General features: G+C 35.8%; 1 protein-coding gene across 4 annotated transcripts in view; it reads left to right on the forward strand.

Annotated features, from left to right (window-relative positions):
* RABGAP1L (RAB GTPase activating protein 1 like) overlaps positions 1-21,841 on the forward strand; it is a 689,918-nt gene that overhangs the window by 85,872 nt on the left and 582,205 nt on the right. For 3 of the 4 annotated variants that reach the window (XM_076000395.1, XM_012765066.3, XM_012765067.3), the window contains 2 exons: positions 12,508-12,665; positions 14,415-14,525. In XM_076000395.1, coding sequence (XP_075856510.1) covers positions 12,508-12,665; positions 14,415-14,525 — 269 coding nt within the window. Of the gene's footprint in view, positions 1-12,507; positions 12,666-14,414; positions 14,526-21,841 lie in introns of those variants that run through there. The other variant, XM_076000396.1, reaches the window with a different exon arrangement.

Here is a 21,841-nt window from a genome sequence, read left to right on the forward strand (position 1 = left end):
TTCCATAACTGATGGTATGAAACTCTCTTTTTGGATTATAGCATCCACTTATGGGTGGGGAAAATGTTTGTTTTATTTGAGAGCTTCTATAGTGGGTAAGAAGTAGAAAAATCTGGGAAATTCTTGGCCTATTTTGGATATAGTATTAAATAGTATTATATTTCTAGGGCGCATATTTGTTATATTGTACTTTGTGAGAAAGTGCTTTCTATGTATTGTTTAATTTTTTACAGTATATTTTGAAAGTGTTACATTGTGGGGCATTAGTGGTAAAATACATTATCTGAAGGAAAAATACATGACAGTGGTCATTAAATCTTATGAGACATCATTTCTAAATGAAGAATAACCCAGTATAAATAGAGAGCTTATGCCGGGCACTGTGCTAATCATTTACTTAATACTTATGACATTCCATGACTAGATAGTATTTATTTAGATAAGTGATCTTACATTTTCCTTTTCTTGGAGCAGTCCTACTTTATATCTGTTGTTCAAGTTATTACTAATACCCTCCTTTTTATTCTCAAAAGTGTTCTGGCTTAGATGATACATTATATGGTTACCCTTTTTTTTTTATCCTGAGGCTAAGAGAATGGATTGTAGTGCTGAGTTTCAAATTGAAGTCTCTGAGTCTGAATAGCCATACAGTTTTCAGTAACAACTTTCCTGTTGCTTAAATATTATAACAAAGCAAATGTGTATTTTTGTCTTTCAATTATGTTTTATAAAGGCACTTATTGCTCAGGTAGCTTGCATTCCAGCTGCCTTTGTATTTTACCTGAGTCTTTTATAGAAGCTGTCCAACAATCTTCCTCTTCCCTCACAAAATAATTACACTTCTAATTAATCTGAAGCCTTTTAGTTACATTGACTGGTCATTTGGTTATCTGGTTCCCAGAAGTTTCTTGTTCTGTGGTGAAGGGACAATGTTAGTCCTTAGTGTTTGGGTCCCTGTTGATGGGCACAAACAAATGGCGCAGATAGCTCAGGAACCAAGTGACAGACATTCTTATCGCTTAAGTGTATACTATGCAGCAATGCCACTGATTTACTCGTTTTCACTTTTTTTTTTGCAGAGTCTCTGGATGAGATCTGAAGAGGTTTGTCAGTTAAAGGCAAGATGTCTTTTCAAGCAGGAGTAGCAGCATGCTACCACTACCAGCCATCACTGTAATACTCTTATTTTGCTGTAGACCTCTCAAGTGGCAGGCACCAACAGTAGTAGAAGGGAAACCCATGAGGATGATGGCTCTCTTGGACTCCTGTGATGCGTTTCACTTCTTACACTGGATATGCTTCTGAAGGACACTGCTGGAGTAGATCTTGATAATCTGTGGCAAAAGAGTTGGCAGTCTAGCCAGAAGTATCTTGATGTCATTGATCTTTATACAGGTAGACTGATGTGCTAGGTTTCTGCTGAACAATTGCAGACTAAGGGAAATATCAGAAGAGATAGTGAAAAAAGCCAAGGAGGCACCTATTTTTGTTGCATCTTTATGGATATATTATACTAAACTTTTTAAAGATACTTTTAAAATCCTAGTTGACTTCCCTTAAGATTTAATTGTATTAGCCACTGTGACCATTTTCTTTAAAGCAGATGTTGATGATTTTATTTGTATGTTTTAACCTACTTATGAATACTAGCAACTTTCAGTGTTGTATTTTAAAAGTCCAGTTTTTATCATCTGATGTTAAGGGCATTCAGAGGTATTTCATGATAAATATCAAGAATATCATTGGGATGATCTTTTATCTTTTTTGTTTTCCTTTTTTTTGTTATTTCAAAATATTATAGGGGTACAAATGTTTTTGGTTACATGGATTGTTTTTGTTATGCTTGAGTCAGGGTTATAAGAAGATCCATCACCCTGATAATGTTCATTATCCCATTAGGTAGGTTTTTGCCCACCCCTGTCTTTCCCCTCCCCCCTGCTTGATTACCACTGAGTTTTACTTCCCTCTGTGCACATCTGTAGTCATTGGTTAGTTCCCATTTAATAGCGAGTACATGTAGTATTTGTTTTTCCATTCCTTAGATACTTTACTTAGGATAATGGTCTCCAGTTCCATCCAAATTGATGCAAAAGGCCTTAATTCATCCTTTTTATGGTTGAGTGGTATTCTATAGTATACATATACCACATTTTGTTAATCCACTCGTTAATTGATGAGCACTTGGGTTGATGCCACATCTTTGCAATTGTGAATTATACTATAATAAATATTTGCATGCAGGTGTCTTTTTGATAAAATGACTTTTTTTCTTTTGGGTAAGTACCCAGTAGTGGGATTGCTAGATCCAATGGTAAGTCTACTTCTAGTTCTTTGAGGAATCTCCATACTGTTTTCCATAGAGATTATTATAATATGCAGTCCTACCAACAGTACAGAAGCATTCTTTTCTCTTTGCATCCATGTTAGCATCTGTTGTTTTTGAACTTTTTGATGAAAGCCATTCTAACAGGGATAAGGTGATATCTCATTGTGGTTTTAATTTGGATTTCCCTGATGATTAGTGGTGTTGAGCATTTTTTGATATGTTTATTGGCCGTTTGTCCATCTTCTTTTGAAAAACTTCTGTTCATATCTTGCCCACTTTTTAATGGGGTTGTTTTTTTTTTCTGGTTGATTTGCTTGAATTTTTTGTAGATTCTGGTTATTAGCCCTTTATTATTGTATAACTTCTGAATATTTTTTCCTATTCTATAGGTTGTCTATTTGCTCTGTTGATTATTTCCTTAGCTGTGTAGAAGCTTTTTTATTTAAGTCCCATTTATTTATTTTTATTGTTGCTATGATTGCCATTGGCATCTTCTTCATAAAATCTTTGCCTAGACTGATATCTAGAAGAGTTTTTATAACATTTTCTTCTAGCATTCTTATGGTTTCACGCCTTAGATTTAAGTCTTTTATCTACCTTGAATTAATTTTTGTGAGTGGCGAGAGATATATGGATCCTGGTTCATTCTTCTGCATGTGGCTATCCAATTTTCCCAGCACCATTTATTGAATAGGGCTTCTTTTCCCCCATGCATATGGTTACCTGCTTTGTCAAAGATCAGTTGGCTGTATATGGATGGTTTTATATCTGGGTTCTCTGTTCTGTTCCATTGGTCTGTGTCTCTGTTTTTGTGCCAGTACCATGCTGTTTTGGTTACTGTAGCTTTGTAGTATAGTTAGTTTGAAGTCTGATAATAGGATGCCTCCAGATTTGTTCTTTTTGCTTACAATTGGTTTGGCTTTTGGGGCTCTTTTCTGGTTCTAAACGAAGTATAGCATTATTTTTTCTAGGTCTGTGAAATGCAGTGTTGGTGTTTTGATGGAGATTGCATTGAATCTGTAAATTACTTTGGGGGGAGTATGAACATTTTAACAGTGTTGATTCTACTGGTCCATGAACACAATATGTTTTTCCAGTTGTGTCATCTGCAATTCTTTTCCTTGGTATTTTGTAGTTTTCTTCGTAGAGAATTTTCATCTCCTTGTTTAATTATATTCCTAGGTATTTTATTTTCTTTGTGGCTATTGTGAATGGTATTGAGTCTTTTATTTGACTTTCAGCTTAAATGTTGTTGTTGTATAGGAATGTTACTGATTTGTAGACATTGATTTTGTAGCCTGAGACTTTGCTGAATTTATTTATCAATTCCAGGAATCTCTCAGTGGAATCTTTGAGGTTTTCTAGATATAAGATCATGTTGTCAGGAAAAAGTGATAGTTTGACCTTCCCTGCCTGATTTGGATATGCTTTATTTCTTTCTCTTGCCTGCTTGCTCTGGCTAGGACTTCCAGCACTATGTTGAATAGAAGTGGTAATAGTGGGCACCCTTGTCTTGTTCCAGTTCTTAGTGGGAATGCTTTCAAGTTTTCCCCATTCAGTATGATGTTGGCTGTGGGTTTGTCATACATGACTTTTATAATTTTGAGATATGTTCCTTGTATGCCTAGTTTGTTGAGTTTTTTTTTTTTTTTTTCGTGAATTGGTGCTCAATTTTGTTGAATGCTTTCTCTACATCTATTGAGATGATCATATAGTCTTTGTTTTTGCTTCTGTTTATGTGGTAAATTACATTTATTGCTTTATATATATGTTGAACCATCCTTGCATCCCTGGGATGAAGCCCATGTGGTAATGTGGATTATTTTTTTGATGTGCTGTTGAATGTGATTTGCTAGTATTTTACTGAGGATTTTTGCATCTATATTCATAAGGGATATTGATCTGTAGTTTTCTTTTTTTGTTGTGTCCTTTCTTGGCTTTAGTATCAAGGTGATATTGCCTTTATAGATTGAGTTCAGGAGGATTCCCTCCTTCTTGATGTTAAGGAATAATTTCTGCAGTATCTGGTATCTGGTATTTTTGCCATCTGGTCTGGGACTTTTATTTATTACTGCTTCAATCTTGTTGCTCTTTGTTAGTCTGTTCAGGAATTCTGTTTCTTCCTGATTGAGTCTTAGGAGGTTGTGTGATTCCAGGAATTTGTTCATTTCCTCTATGTTTTCATGTTTATGTGCATAGAGATTTTCATAGTATTCACAGATGACATTTTGTATTTCTGTGGTATCAATTGTAATATCTCCTTTTTCCTTTCTGATTGAGCTTATTCGAATCCTTTCTCTTCTATTCCTGGCTAATCTAGCAATAGGTCTATCAATTTTTTTTTTTTTATCTTTTCAAAGAACCAACTTTTTGCTTTATTGATCCTGTGTATTTTTTTGTTTTTCATTTCATTTAGTTCTGCTTTGACCTTAGTTATTTCTTTTCTTCTGCTGGGATTGTGTTTGGTTTCCTCTTCCTTTTCTAGTTTCTTGAGACATGTCGTTAGATTGTTGGTTTGTGGCCTCTCCCCCTGCCATTTGCCAACAGGCAGGACTTCAGACTAGCTGAGCTCCCCCATGATGGCACTGCAGGCTGGGAGCTTCCCTGTCCAGGATCCTGCCCTATTCTGAGAGTATGGCCGTCCTGTGGGGAGAGGGTTGCTTCTCAGCTGCACTGTGGCTGGGACCCACACTGTGTTCTCTTTTCAGTTCTGCCCACATGGGTTCCCTTGCCTCCTGAAATTAGTTCACAAATCTCCCTTCTGTGCCCCTGAGCAGCATGATTGAGTATTGGGGGTATGGAATCTGGCCTGCGGGTCAGTCCCTGGGTCCCTGAAAATCAGTCCCCGACCATGCCAGGGAGAATTGTACTGAGCCTGAGTTGCCCATGGGGTGCTCAAGCAGGTTTGATGTCCCTCCGCTTCAGGGTGTGCCCTGCTCAAATGGAGCAGCTGGGCAGGCAGCATCAGGGAGGGCTGGTGAGCAGGAAGCTTACAGTCCTAGCACCCCTTAGTACTCATTCTTTGCATGGGAGAATATTATTTAATTTAATTCAATTAATTTGTTTATTTTGCTGATAGCTCTGATCTGAGGAAAAGATAATATTATTTTTAAATAGATATTTATTTAGTTGGTATGTTAGCCTTATTTTGGAAGATAATTCAGAAGTCATCTGGTTAGTATTTTCCTTAAATAAATTGATATTTATACATTTAAAAAAGTTTCTTGGATGATATGCATCTTATTGTAGCTCCTTCCCATGAGTAATATATTTGAGCAAGTTATTTTAAAAATTTTAACACCTACCTTTCTTGGTGCCTTTCATAGAATGATTTTTCTACATTTATTTCTTAAGTGAAATATTTTTTGGTATATGATATTTCTTGAAGAATGAGTTGTCTTTCACCAATATTAATGAAAAGGCTTTCTGTTGGAGAAACTAGCTGTGATATTTAACTAACTACCTTTGTTACTGAATGGCATAATTTGAACTTTTAACATGTAATACATATTTGAGAATTTGGAAAATACTTAAATAAAGAAGAAAATAAAAAGTGCTCAAAATTCTACCAGAGTTAAGATTGGGGTGTATCTCTATTTCAGTGCCGCCCTGCATACCTCTTCAAAAACAACAACAAGAAACCCACACAGATATACAGTTTTGTGTTTAATTAGTACTTTATATAGGTACTACCATCTGGGGAAAAATTGTACTGTATTATTTATCAATAAATGCTTGCTTTCTATAAATAAAATGCCCATTCAAGATTATTTATATGTGTGTGTGTGTGTGTGTGTGTGTGTGTTGTAATAGTGTTATATATATTGAAGTGATTGTCATGTTTTTAATTTTCTTTCCTTGATGTATAGTAAGCTCTCTGTATCTATGGGTTCTGCTCTGCAACTTCTTCCTGTGGAAGCTCTTATAGGTTCTGGATTTAAAGTATATGGGAGGACGTGCGTGGGTTGTATGCATACTACACCATTTTTTATAAGAAACTTGAGCATCCATGGGCTTTGGTATTAATTGGGGGTCCTGGAACCAATCCCTTTTGGATACTGAGGGATGACAGTTGAAATTGGTTATCCATTTTGTTCCAAGAACTTATAGATATTGATAATCCTTGTTTCGAGGTTTACTTTACCATTCCTTAGATTACCATTTCAGCTTATTTGCAGAATCTAAAATCCACAAATGATTGTAACCTTTTTAGTAGAAATAGCAAATTATAAGATATGGTCAGTATTAAATGCAGTTTGATTGCTGTTAATGAAGTTAATGTACTGTTGTGTCCTTTCTCCCAAAGAGAGAAAGGTGGAATCTGATTTTTTTCTATCATTCTTTACAACTCTGACTCAGCCCTATATACTTAACCTTTTAAAAAAGAAAATTCCGCCGGGCGCGGTGGCTCACGCCTGTAGTCCTAGCTCTCTGGGAGGCCGAGGCGGGCGGATTGCTCGAGGTCAGGAGTTCGAAACCAGCAAGAGCGAGACCCCGTCTCTACTATAGATAGAGAGAAGTTAATTGGCCAACTAATACATATATACAAAAAATTAGCCGGGCATGGTGGCGAATGCCTGTAGTCCCAGCTACTTGGGAGGCTGAGGCAGGAGGATTGCTTGAGCCAGCAGTTTGAGGTTGCTGTGAGCTAGACTGACGCCACGGCACTCACTCTAGCCTGGGCAATAAAGTGAGACTCTGTCTCAAAAAAAAAAAAAAGAAAATTCCTGGCCGGGTACGGTGGCTCATGCCTGTAATCCTAGTACTCTGGGAAGCCGAGGCTGGAGGATAGCTTGAGCTCAGGAGTTCAAGACCTGCCTGAGCAAGAGTGAGACCTCATCTCTACTAAAAATAGAAAAAATTTGCTGGGCGTGGTGGCAAGCACCTGTGAGATGGCTATAGAAAACTTGGTTACATTGCCACCTGCGGGGTTGTGCTATTTGGGGTGTGAAGCTGGGGTGTGGTCCTACAAGATGAGGCAAATGCTCTGAACCTTTGAATAATATATGGTGCACTTTCTCTTATCCAAGAACCAAAGAAATGTAAACGGAGCTGTGCCTCCAGAAGTTTTACCTCATGGCCATTGCGCTAGATGTTTATTTCCTGTCCCCATGACTTTGGTCCTTGCTAATTTAGTAGTTTTAATAATTAAAGTAGGAATACATCCACCAAGGATATAAGAATTCATGGGATAGACAAGTAAAAATGTCTTTTAGTTGGAAAATAAAGGATCACAATTCAGGTGAGAAGACAAGACTAGAGACAGCAGTTTGCGAGTCATCAGGTGTCATGTGTAAGAGTAGGTTAGTCCCCTGCAGGAGAGTGCAGATTGAGCAGCTAGCCAAAGACTGCACCCTGAGAAACCCCCGCAGTCAGAGCTAAAGAATGAGAGCAGGCTGATGCAATCACAATAAAAATCAATGGAGCATTTCTAGTTTTAAATGATATTTGGCTAGCAGCCCCTGACTTGGCCTTTCTCAACTACTGCCTAAAATATGTAAAAAGATAAAGAAAAACGAGAAAATTCATACCGATGAAGAGCATAAAGAATGACAGGCAGCCAGGCATGGTGGCTCACACCTGTAATCCCAGCACTCTGGGAGGCCAAGGTGGGAGGATTGCTTGAGCGCAGGAGTTTGAGACCAGCCTAAACAAGAGCGAGACTCCATCTTGACTAAAAATAGCAAATGAGCCAGGCTTTGTGGGGCATACCTGTAGTCCCTCAGGAGACAGGCAAGAGAATCCCTTGAGCCTAGGAGTTTGAGGTTGCAGTGAGCTACGATGACTACCTAGGGCGACAGAGGAAGACTATCTCCAAAAAAAAAAAAAGTGATAGGCTGCTCATTGCCTGAAGGAATTACTCTAATTGATGAGGCTATAGGAGTTGGATTCAGAAACACAATTGGTGGCCTATCCATACTCTGCTTTGTGATACAGACAGACACACCCATCTGAAAGAGGGTATGCAGTCTGAGCATCCCTCCCACTGTCTGCTCACTGGATCAGAGCCAGTGTCCATGCAGAGCTGCAAAGTGAGCAGCTGGCCCTCTTTGGCCTCCAAAATCCAAAATCCTGCTTTGAAAGGTGGCTATAATACTGTTAGGGACGATTATCTTTATGTTTGTAACTGGAGACTGTAACTTGCAAAACTCAGTGGGGAACACTGGGGTAGATAGATAGTTGTCCATTTGCCCTGACACGTTTGTCCCTGTGAACAGTCTACAGGCAAAGTGTTGGTCACAGTGCTTGTTGGGATGATAGTAGATCATAGATTCCATTGGTTTGACTGTCAGAGAATTACAGTTAGGTCCTATCCCTCGGGCAGTGACATTAGGAATCATAATGAACTATCACAGTATAACAGAACCATATAAGAAAAGACACTGGGGCCGGGCGCAGTGGCTCATGCCTGTAACCCTAGCACTCTGGGAGGCCGAGGCGGGAGGATCGCTTGAGGTCAGGAGTTTGAGATCAAACTTAAAAAATAGGAAGAAATTAGCCAGACAACTAAAAACAGAAAAAATTAGTTGGGGCATGGTGGCTCATGCCTGTAGTCCCAGCTACCCGGGAGGCTGAGGCAGGCGGATTGCTTGAGCCCAGGAGTTTGAGGTTGCTGTGAGCTAGGCTGACACCACGGCACTCTCGCCTGGGCAACAGAGTGAGACTCTGTCTCAAAAAAAAAAAAAAAAAGAAAAGAAAATTCCTGAAGCATTGTGCTGTACTTTAGAATTTGCCAAGGTCTTTGACTTTTTTTGTGTGGCCTTCTGATGCGACAAGCTTGCTGATATCTCTGAAACAAAGGATATGAAAGAGTGAGAAGAGATGAGACAGGGGGAAAAATAATTAATATGGTGGGATTTGACTCTACTAATGTATATAAAATTATACAGGTGTTCCCTGATTTTCACACATAATGCTTTCTTACAAATATACTGAAATTGAATGTATAAAAAGTAGACAATGGACTTTACATTTTACTTGAGGTTAGGAAGTGGGGAAGTCCCAAACATCTAAAAGTATCTTAAGTCTCTATTTATACTTGACTATGTAGGTATAATCTTCAGTGGCATATTTCTAGCATGTTCTTTGATTCTGTTTTCCTCTGTTAACACTTAAATTACTGAGCTAAGTCCAATAAGTATCTAGCTGAGGCTAAACCTTTTTTCTTGTGACATACATAATGATTCCCTGTCATCCACCCCAGGACATTCAGTTTACATTTGCTGGAATCTAAGCTGCATGTTCTCTGCTGTATTTCTATCACTTAGAATAATACTTAGTACCCTGAAAGTGCTCACAACGTATTTGTTGAATGAATGAATTTATCATTATCTTAATTGTGTAAGATTTGAGGCCTTCATTTGTTATTAATATTAGTCCTTTGTTGCTTTTGCTTTTACTCGTTTATATAAAATTATAATGGGATAACATGTTAAAATGCTTTAAAATGAACATTGCAAAACAAATATGGTACTACTATAGAAGTTGAACTTTAGGATGGCTGGCAGAATTCCTATACAGTTAAAAGTATTAATCACTTAAACTATTAATTTTGCTTTTGGAGGGCAGTTTAGGGTGATTGATTGATATAAGTGTGGCTTTTGGAAGTTTGAGGACCTCTTGTTTTTGAATGTGATAGACTGTGCATACAAGAAAAGGTGGCAGAACATATAAATAAAAACAAAAATAGAAAAAATGAGGAAAGACCCCACACTTTAACAAATTCTGTTGAAGAGAATGCTCTTGTTTGAAGTAAGTTACAAATATTATATTCCTAGACTAATATAGTTCAATGGACAATTTGAATTCACTTTATCTAAAGTGAAGGATTTGTTAATATTCAGAGCAATCTCTTTATTTGTACTTCCCAATGTGAGGTATTGAAAATAAGACTTTTGTTTAACCCTTCACAATTCACCTTGTTTTTGTTGTTCAGCCCATGGGTGGTAGGCTGAGGGATTTGGAGAATTTTTTGTGTTTCAAGCTCACCAGTTTGAGATGGTCTGCTACTACTTTTGGAATCAAGAAAAAGAATAACTTTTGGAAAAGTGTGAGATTTAGAGTGCTTCTCCACATTAGGGGAAGAATACAAGCCATACATACATATTTTTAGTTACTAGAGTGGTCTAATACTAATGGAATAGATGGGATCATTTAAGCATTCATTCTGGGAATTATTTACCACTTTTTATACTACTACAACACTGAGTAATTATTTACCACTTTTTATACTACTTCCAAGCTCTGGAAGCTCTGCAAATCATGTCACCATGTAGTCTTATTGCTAAAACCGGTATTTGCTTTATTCTATGGCTCAGTCTTGAGCCCTTGGAAGCTAAGGTAAGTGAAAAGAGGAATTAAAGACTTTGGCTAAAACCTTGTTTGTGAATGTTCACTGGGAAGATTTAGATGCAGCATCATTTTAGTAATTATCTTAGGATCCATTCATTACAATATTTCATAGTATATTTTGAAGGCGATAAATGTATATACACAAATATAGCTTATTTTGTGAACTTAAATTAGTTCAACATCTTTATTAGCATTTTAAATGCCAGAGTTGAGAGAAGCAAAGCAAGAATTTGAAAGATGACTCTTTTATTTTTTAAGTAAAAGAAAAGAATCCTTTCTTAGTGAAAGAAATCCTTTCTTAGTGCCATTCCTCATTATGAATACTCTAGCCAGGCACACACACATAAATTCATTGTGTTTGATTCTCTTCTTTCTTTACTATTTGAAAGGAAGTTATTGATAGCAAGGAACTAGTCAAAACAATTTCAGGAGACAATCTCCTTAAAAAACCCTCAACTCAGAATTCTAGTGTTAGCTCTGTCACTTCATAGCTAAATGATTTTAGGAAAGTTTTTGAACCCCACTGTATATACTCATTTGTAAAAGGCATTGCAAAAACCTGTTAGGCCTGCTTTATAAGGTTATTTTGGAGGATCAAATGAAGTAATATATATAAATAGAGTTTATAAACTAAAAATCTATATAAATGTGAAGAATCATTGTTGATAGTGATAAATAACATCTATTAAGTTCCCTAAGAGAAGAATAACTCATTTTTTGTATCTGGCACAGGAGAGATTCTGGCTGTCTGTATTAGGGGGTTGGGGGAAATTTACATAATAATAAAATACTCTTTGCTCTATGGAATAAAATTTTCCTTAGGGAAAGATTTGTTAAAGGAACAAAATTATATAGATAAGTGGAATACCACTGTAGAATAGTTGATAATATATTTTAGAGTTTCAAATAGCTAGAAGACAGGATATTGAACATTCCTAACACAAAGAAGTGATAAATGTTTGACATGATAGATTTGCTAATTCTCTGATCACTATATATTATATGTATCAAACCATCACTATGTATCCCATGAATATGTATAATTATTATTTGTCAATTAAAAAGAAAAATCATTCTAAATAATACCCAAGCATAACTAGCTAGAAAGGCAGTTTCTTTGGAGGAAATGTTGTCTTTTCATTAAATGTTATCTGAGAATGTCTTCAAAGAAAATTTTCTATAATAATGAAATTCATTCCCTCTGACACTGACAGTGTTAGTTTGTAGCCACACCTCTGCTGTGTTTTTATAATGGGAGAGGTTCTGAATTAAGGACATCAAATTGTTTGTTGTCTGTACTGGGTGGTCCTTGTCTTCTTGTCTTTCTTCATTCTAAGGATGCCCAGATCCTAGTTGCAGCTCCTAAATCATAGTTCTCTTCTGGTCTCTAGTGTTTATACTTACTCTTGAACTTTATCTAAGTAAGTTAGAAGACACACCTCATATTTGAACTCAAGTTTATGTGAGGTGACATGATACCCTATTATTGATTCCAAAGTTAAAAATTGTGTGTAATTAATTTACTTTTCATGGATACTTTAGCAATATTTTCTTTCTTAGATTTGATGAGAGTCTTTAGGCTGTAATTAGAGTTAGGATGGTCTATATTTACCATATACAGTTGTTTACCCACCCATTAATGCATGAATGATGAAAATTTTGTCATGTAATATCTAAATAACTGATAGGTGCTCAGGCTATGTATACTTTATCGGCCAAAGAAAATGTGGTCATGGAAAGGTGAGTGTAGATTTAAGAATTAGGAGAGAAGGATATCAGAATACAGTTGAAATCTTTGCCTAATGGTATTTCCATTTTTATTCTTTTAGGTAAGCAGAATTTTATATAGTTTCTGTACAGCATTCAAACGTTCTTCCAGACAAGTATCTGATGTTAAAGACTCTATTATTCCTACTCCCGACAGTGATGTGTTTACCTTCAGTGTCTCCTTGGAGGTAAAAGAAGATGATGGAAAAGGAAATTTTAGGTGAGCTATTTGGAAAGAATAAAAATTAGCATTGTGCCTGAAATACAATATTGACTAATATAAAGTTTCTAGAAACTATACAGTATTGGCTTTAAGCTGATAAATATTTCACTCTAGTGAATGAATATGTTTCACTGTTCTCATGCTTTTCTGATATTTAAATGATTTTCTTAATGATTCAAAAAATACTTATATTTATTATAGAATATTTAGTAAAAAATAAAAGTAGAATAAAAAGCTATAATCTTACAAGTTGTAATCATTTTTTTTTTTTTTTTTTTTTTGCAATCACTTTTAACACTTCCTTTATTCCCTTTGTTTATTTTCAGGGGAATTTTTACACAATTGTATATATACATTTTTTTCTACTTGAAATAATTTTTTCGTTAAAATGTTCTGAAAATTATTTTTAATGGTCACTGGAAATATATGATTTGACCATAATTTAGTTAACTATAAAAAAATTGAGTCTGAGCCGGGCGCGGTGGCTCACGCCTGTAATCCTAGCTCTTGGGAGGCCGAGGCGGGCGGATTGCTCAAGGTCAGGAGTTCAAAACCAGCCTGAGCAAGAGCGAGACCCCGTCTCTACTATAAATAGAAAGAAATTAATTGGCCAACTGATATATATATATAAAATTAGCCGGGCATGGCGGCGCATGCCTGTAGTCCCAGCTACTTGGGAGGCTGAGGCAGAAGGATCGCTCGAGCCCAGGAGTTTGAGGTTGCTGTGAGCTAGGCTGACGCCATGGCACTCACTCTAGCCTAGACAACAAAGCAAGACTCTGTCTCAAAAAAAAAAAAAAAATTGAGTCTGAGGTCAAATAAGTTACTCAGGTTATTTTTGCTTTTTAGACAAGATAATCCATACTCTAAACATTATTGTTTTAATGAATTCATGATAATAGTTAGTTTGGCCTAGGCTAGAATTTGCCCCTGATCTATATCTCATTGTCCATCTTTTATTTATATTTACTTGGATATGTCATGGTTATCCCAAATTCTAGGTATCTGATGAAAGTAAGCTTTTTTTGCTTTCTTTGTCTTGGGTTCTACTGTGTTATAGGCCCTCATGACCACCCAACCAGCTAATCCAGAAATGTGACAGTTTTAAAAAAGATTAAATAAGCTCATTTAATTTTTAATTTGTTTTAAAAACTAAAATTTGAAATTATATCATGTCTTTTAATTTTTTTTTATGTTATTTTTTCAGAAATGAGGGTCTTACTCTGTCCCCCAGGCTGGAATGCATCCTGAACTAGTGGGCTCAAATGATTCTCCTACTTCAACGTACCACGTAGCTAGGATTATAGGCACATGCCACCATGCCCAGCTAATTTTTCTTTCATTTTTTTAAGAGATGAGTCTCTTTTTTTTTTGAGACAGGGTCCCTGTCACTAAACTGGGTTTCAAACTCCTGTTCTAAAGCAATTGTTCTGCATCACTGGGATTACAGGTGTGAGCCATCGCACCCAGCACCATATCATGTCAATTTTAAGATCTTGGTTTTAACCTTGGTTAGGAGATAAAAATAAGGTTCTTATAAATCCCATTTAAAAATTAATAGCAACTCTGTTTTGCTGACTATGAAATTTATAGTTTGCTACCTATGGCAAGGTTAGTTTAGTACATCTTAAGAATAAGAGTGTTGTTGTTTAAATACTTTGTTGTTTTGTTCTAACCTTGGAATAGGTTATTTCATCATTTATTGGATTATTGTGTTGGTAATTTGTGTTCTCTTTGATATTTCAGTCCTGTGCCTAAGGATAGAGATAAATTTTATTTCAAATTAAAGCAAGGAATAGAGAAAAAGATTGTGATTACAGTGCAGCAACTTTCTAACAAAGAATTAGCCATTGAAAGGTAAGCAACTTGCTTCTAAATGCTACCAGTGTATTACTGCAATATATTGACATTGTTACTGTGTTTTAAGAGATACACTATTGAATCCCAGTTGTATTACTCCCTGTGGCTTTTCACTATACTTTAGTTTTTCTAATTAAAAATGAGGATCAAAATAATATAATAATTTTTTCTCCAAGTTAGATGTAACTGGTGTACCAAAAATCTCAGTTAATGGGGGAAATAAACATGAAATGGCTTTATTTTTTCCATAATCATTGCTTCAACCCCGTTTGTTCGCATCCATTTTTCCTGCTGTTCCTTATTTACATATAGCATCAATACCTTAACTTTTCATTCACTTTTGATTATTTTTCTGCTTAACTACTGGAATTTCAAAAGCTTTAAAAGGTAGATGCATATCTTTTAAATATATAAATATAAAAATGCACACCATGTGTGTGTGCCAGTTCACAGGAAAGCTATTCAGAAAACAAAACAAAAGAACTTGTAGGGACAAAAGATACTATAAACAAAGTAATAAGAATTGATAATTCTGGAAAAATATTTGTAATGTAGATGACAGATGAAAGGTTAATGTCTATAATATACATACATTTCTTAACAATTGGCAGAAAAAAATGAAGGAGAACAACAGGCAAAGGTATGAATAGACAAATCACAGGAAAGCAATTCAGATGGCTAGCAAATGTATGTAAAAATGTCCTGATTCACAAATAGATAGGGAAATGCAAATTGAAGTAACCTTAAGATATCAGATTGCAAAAAGTATGTGGTAATGGTGGAGATATGGGAACAGGGTAGTCTTATATTATTAATGGAAATGTTAAGTATGTGTACACCCTTTTTGAAAACCAGTTTGGGAAAATCTATAAAAATAAAATAATTGGAAACATCAGTTTTATTCTAGGGAATCTATGCTATTAGAAATAAAAGTATCATTGCTGTAGGGACCAAGGCCTTTGGCTCCCTAAAGGTTCACTGAAAAATCATTGACATGAGGCAGATTGATCAATAGGTGAAAAGGCATACAAATTTATTTAATGTGTATACACAGGAGCCTTCAGAATGAAGACACAGGGAAATTGTCCACTTTTATGTTTAGGTTCAATAAGGTATGGGCAACCATGTATAAATGTGATTGGACAAATAGGGTATGATCTAATGTTAATAGATTGTGTGGGGATACTCATCAAGGCATGTTTTTTAGATTCTTTTTGGCCTGACAGTGCATTCCTTCCTTCTGGGTGTGGGACAGGACCCTGGCAGGAATGGGGGGAGGGTGTTTTATGACCCACAGTCAAACAAGGTAGGTCAAATAATTTCTTTATGGCCAGTTTTTACACAGAATGATTTTAGGTTTTATGGCTGGCTTTGGGAAAAGAGGTTCTGGGTTTTATGAAGTGCCTTAGGGAAGAGAGATTTTAGTTTCTATGACTAGCCTCAGGGGAGAATGGGACTGAGAAACAGGAGGACTACAGAAGCTCAGAGAAAAATTTTTGCTTCTGAGGCCTTCCTTTTGGCGTACTGTTTTCTTAGTTTCAACATTATCTAAGGACATTTATTGTACAGCATTGTTTGTAGGAGCAAAAACTAGAAATACAAGTGCCTGTTCACTTGGCTTCAAGGACTGGGCGAAATTGGTGATGATGAAGAGAAAGAAAAGCCTCTTCTGCAAGACTTTTGTATACTGTGACTATCCCCTCTCTCTCCCCTCCACATTCTCTAGACTGGGCGATGAGGGTGGGGAGCAATTGAGGTGCTGGTTGGCACCATGGCCACCTCTGTCCCTTCTAAATCTAGGAGGTTCCTGGCCCCCAATTATCTGTAGCTTTCTTTAGCTTCACTTTGTTCCCATTTATTATATCCTGCCAGTATTCAGATAACAGAAAAAGTTCCATTCAGTATTTTGGCAAAGTGATGCATGCATGTATTTTTAATTGTTTGCAAAGCTTGGCCATATATAAAACTATATTTAATCAATTTTAGGATGCATATGTTTTTATATTCAACGTCTCTGAAATTTTGGTATGTTTTATAACTGATAGCATCTTTTAATTGTCACTTTTTTTTCTTAGTGGTGTAAAAACTAATGGTGAATCTTAAAATTACTAAAAAATACTTGAAAAGATACTTTTGATGTTGAATATTACAGTTCTAAAAGAATAAGATTAGATTTTAAAATATTATAGTTCTAAAAGAATTTGATTATATTTTACATATAGCAACCTTTTAATTTTTTTGGGGGGGGTTAACATTAGATATAGCAATGTTTTAAACTCTTTATTTGGAAGTAATTTGAAACTTACGGAAGAGTTTAAAAAATAAAATTAGTACAGAGAACTGTACACTGTTTTCTCAAATTCATTTATTGGTAACATTTTACTCCATTTGTTTTGCATTCATATTCTCTCTCTCTCTTTCTTTCTCTCTCTCTCTCTCTCTCCCTCCCTCCCTTTCTCTCTCCCCCGCCATCTCCTCTCCCCCTTCTTCTTCTTCACCCTCTCCCTGTATACACAAAAAATTGTTTTTCTGAATAATTTAAGAGTAAGTTATATACATCACGACCCTTTACCCCTAAATACTTTAGTGTGTATTTCCTAAGAGTAGGATTGTCTCTTACATAACCACAGTGTACTTACTGACTTCAGTGAATTTAGCATTCATGCAGTACTTTTTATCTAACCTACTGTTTTGTTTTCCAGTTTTGTCAATCTATGCAATAATATCCTTCCACCCCTCAACCCCCCAGTTCACTCTAGGATCAGATATCACATTTAATGCCATATGTCTTTAGCCTTCTTTAATCTGGAACATTTCCACAACCTTTTCTTGTCTCATAAGACATGGGCATTTTTGAAGAATACATCCCTTTCTCCGCTTTTAAATAAACTATTGTTCATTTGGGGTTTTTATTTTAAGTATTTCCTTGTGATTAGCTTCAGATTGTACATTGCTGTATGGGTGCTATGTCCTTCACAAGGTATCACACATTTGGAGGTTGCTTGATAACCATCTGTTTCTCTCTGATGATGTTAATTTTGATTACTTAGTCGAGATGCCTGATTTCTTCACTGTATAATTACTTTTTTTCCTGTCTTACGACTAGTAAGCAGTCTTGTGAGGAGACATGATAAGACCAGGAAAATATATCCTGCTCCTCATCAAAATTTCCTCCTTGATTTAAAATTCATTCATGATTCTTATCTGATCCAGTCTTTACTGTGGTAATTGCAAAAATGATAGTTTCCTAACTCCTGCACTCTCTCTACATTTACCAGTCAGTCCTTGGCATTCTGATATAAGCCAGAGCTTTCCCTTCTCTTCCATTTATTTATATACTTATTATTGGTAAAGACTTCTGAATTTCTTTTTCCTCCCAGTTACTTTATAACTCATGATAGTACTTAATTATTTTGGTGTTCAGATTGCCCCAGAGTTAGCCAGTTAGAGCCCCCTCAAACCATGTGTCTTTATAAATGTTATTAATAATAAATATTATAAATATAATTAATAATAAATATTATTTAAAAATCTTAGAGTTTTATTATTAAATGGTATATTATGCCTAAACTATGCCTGAATATAAGGCAATCCTTCCTTTTCTCAATGAAAAGATTCAAGTTTGATCAACTTGAATATAAAAACCTTGACAAGTTTAGGTAAAATAGTTCAATGTCTAATTATAAATATTTTAATTGCTAACATGATGGTTAAACATTTACACATACATTTTAAATATATTACACAAAATAATATCTTAACAAATGTTACTTTTTTCCCCTCTCTTATATTCATAAAACATTTTTATCTAGACTCCAATAATATTTACTATCAGTGTCTTCATCATCACTTAAGCTACTTTCTGAGTAATTAGAAGGCATTTTTCCAGAGTAATTTTTCAATTAGTATACATTACTATCCTTAGAAATTTTAGCAAAGACACAAGTACACATTTGTATACATTAGGAAAATTGTTTTTAGACCTTCCTTTCGGCTGGAGCTACCATCTTCCGGTAATTTGCCAAAATGATGAACACAAAGGGAAAAAGGAGAAGCACCTGATACATGTTCTCCAGACCTTTTAGAAAACATGGAGTTGTTCCTTTGGCCACATACACGCAAATCTACAAGAAAAATGATATTGTAGACATCAAGGGAATGGATACTGTTCAAAAAGGCACACCCCAAAAATGTTACCATGGCAAAACCGAAAGAATCTACAGTGTTACCCAGCATGCTATTGGAATTGTTGTAAACAAACAAGCTAAGGGCAAGATTCTTGCCAAGAGGATTAAAGTATTTAGCACATTATGCATTCTAAGAGCCGAGATATCTTCCTGAAACGTGTAAAGGAAAATGATCAGAAAAAGAAGGAAGCCAAAGAGTAAGGTACCTGGGTTCAACTGAAGTTCCAGCCTGCTCCACCCAGAGAAGCACCCTTTGTGAGACCCAATGGAAAGGAGCCAGAGCTGCTGGAACCTATTCCCTATGAAATCATAGCGTAATAGGTTTCTCACACTTTGTGAGAAGCAATGGAAAGGAGCCTGAGGTGCTGGGACCTGTTCCCTATGAATTCATGGTGTAATAGGCATAGCACACTTGTGAGAAGCAAAGGAAAGGACTTGAATTGCTGCAACCTATTCCTTATGAATTCATGGCATAGGAGATAAAACTAATAAAAGCCACTGGACTCTAAGAAAGAAAAATGATAATACATAATGACTTTCTATATTGCTTTTCTTTGATTTTTTTTAATTGAAAAAAGTTGTAGATATTTATTGTATACAACTGTGCTGCCCAACCCCCAGGCTGTGGTTGGTGGCCTGTGGTTGGAGGCTACTCCAGCAGGAGCTGAGTCAGGCAATGTACAGCAAAGCTTTATCTGTACTTACGGCTGCTTCCCATCGCTGGCATCACCGCATAAGCTCTGCCTCCTGTCTGATCAGCAGTAGCGTTAGATTCTCACAGGAGCCCAAACCCTATTATAAACAGCACATGCTTGGGATCTAGGTTGTGTCCTTCTTATGAGAGTCTACTGCCTGATCTCTGGTGAAGCTGAGGCAGTGATGCCAGTGCTGATGAGCGGCTGCAAATACAGAATATTATTAGCAGAGAGGTTTGACTGCACAGTAAATGTAATGTGCTGGAATCATCCTGAAGCCATCCTGAAACCATCCCTCCCCGCAGTCCGTGGAAAAATTGTCTTCCATGAAACTTGTCTGTGGTGCCAAAAAGGGGGACTGCTGGTGTACAACATATCTTGAGATATGTATTCATTGTGGAATGGCTAAATTATATTTATTTTATTTTAATATAACTATCTTGTTGATGATAGTATCTAATACTTGCAACTATGGGTTCTATATATCCAATAATAATTACTGAATCCATGTTAAATATCTTTGCTTCCTTTTCACTCATTCTGTCCGGTGACCTCTATAAACATCCAAATAGGAATTGACTAACATTTCTTCAGGATAATGAGTCTTCCCCAAACAATGTGGTGTTCAGCATAACAGACAGAATTATCTATGATATGGAGGATTTTGTGAGTCCTCGGAATCTTTTATTTTGGAAAAATAAAGCTTTGCCTTTTATTGGGTTAAGTGTGGTATTTAACGTGTTTTAAATCACCAACTGTAAATGGTGAAATTTAAGGCAGTCCAGTAGGTGGCAATCTTATCAAAAGAATTCTTAATATTTCTGAATCTTTAATACTACTGCTGACACAGTTAATTTGTAGTATAAAGACATTGGTGTAAGAAAACCCTTCAAATTATATAATTTTTGCTCATTTATGACGGAGAAAACAAAATTTATCATTTTTAAAAGCTTTTATCATATAAAATTTCCAACATACACAAAAGTGGAAAGAATAATATATTGAGCCCTGATATACCTATCACCCATATACAATGCTATTATCATATACTGTTTTGGAAAAATATTTTTATTATGGAAGAAACCATTTCTCTGCATCTAGTGTTTCAGAGATTCCTCATATGTACCTGTTTGACAAATTATGCTGCAATTGTCTGTCTCAACCCCTTTGAAAGCAAGTACTATGTTGTTTAAACCAGAATCTTCAGCATTTAGCACAGTGCTTGGAACACAGAGCTTTATACTTAACAATGTATTTTTTTTTTATTTCGGCATGTTATGGGGGTATAGATTTTAAGGTTTCAATAAATGCCCTTTGCCCCCTACCCCCACAAGTGTGAGTTTCCAGCATGACCATCCCCCAGATGGTGCACATCTCACTCATTATGTATGTATATACCCGCTCCCCTTCCCCCTCCCACCTGCCCAATACCCTATTACTGTAGTACCTATGTGACCACTTAGGTGCTGCTCAGTTAATACCAGTTTGCTGGAGAGTATACTTAACAATTTAATCCTTATTTAGCACTTTCTCTATGCTGGGCACTGTTCTAGGTGGTATTTATGAGGTATAGGTAATATCTTCACTTTACAGTTAAGGAAACTGAGGCACAGAGGTTACATAACTTGCCCAAGGTCATACAATTAATTTTAAACCAAATACATCTAATATTAGAATATATGCTCTTACTCTAGTGGCTTCTTTTAAAAAACTTGGCTAAATAAATAAAAAGCATATAAAATTTTATATAGTTAGAACGTTGGCTAAATTTATTGTAATATGGAATGAATAACTGAACACTGCACCTGATAAAATCTTGCATTTTTTAGAGAATATGTAAAAACTGTTCTCATGTCTTGGCAACTTCTAATATTCTTTCTCTCTTTCTTAGTTACCCATGTTGGATGTTACTTATTAATTAAACTTTATTTAAGAGCTAGACATAAGAGAGAAAACAATAACAATAATGGCCAACATTTAATAAACACTGTTCAATGGCCATTGGACAATTTAATTGTTTTACCAACACATGAGGAAGGTACTGTTACTATTACCTCATTTTTGCAGATGGTGAAAAAGAGATTTATTGAGGTTAAGTATAATAACTTTGGTCATGTGACCAGAAACTGGTAGAGCTATTATTTAAACCAAGGCCATCTAATTCCTGAGTGTGTACTCTTAAAGACTGAACCCAATTAAATATTCATTATATACCAGGTTTAAAATTAATTAAACCAGAAGACAATGAATTGGTATTCTTTGGCGCCTTTTCAGCAGAGTGGAAGGTGAGAACATACAGATGTTGGAGTATTTAAGTGATTGCTCAGGAATTTCAAACCCACCGTGTCCTGGGAGAAAAGCTGATTAATTTGTAGAAGAGAAGGCCAGGATAACAACTGAGAGGAGAAAGCAGGATGGTTATAATCTGAAA

This window comes from Microcebus murinus, chromosome 2 (genome assembly GCF_040939455.1).
Source record: "Microcebus murinus isolate Inina chromosome 2, M.murinus_Inina_mat1.0, whole genome shotgun sequence".
NCBI classification, from domain to species: Eukaryota; Metazoa; Chordata; class Mammalia; order Primates; family Cheirogaleidae; genus Microcebus; species Microcebus murinus.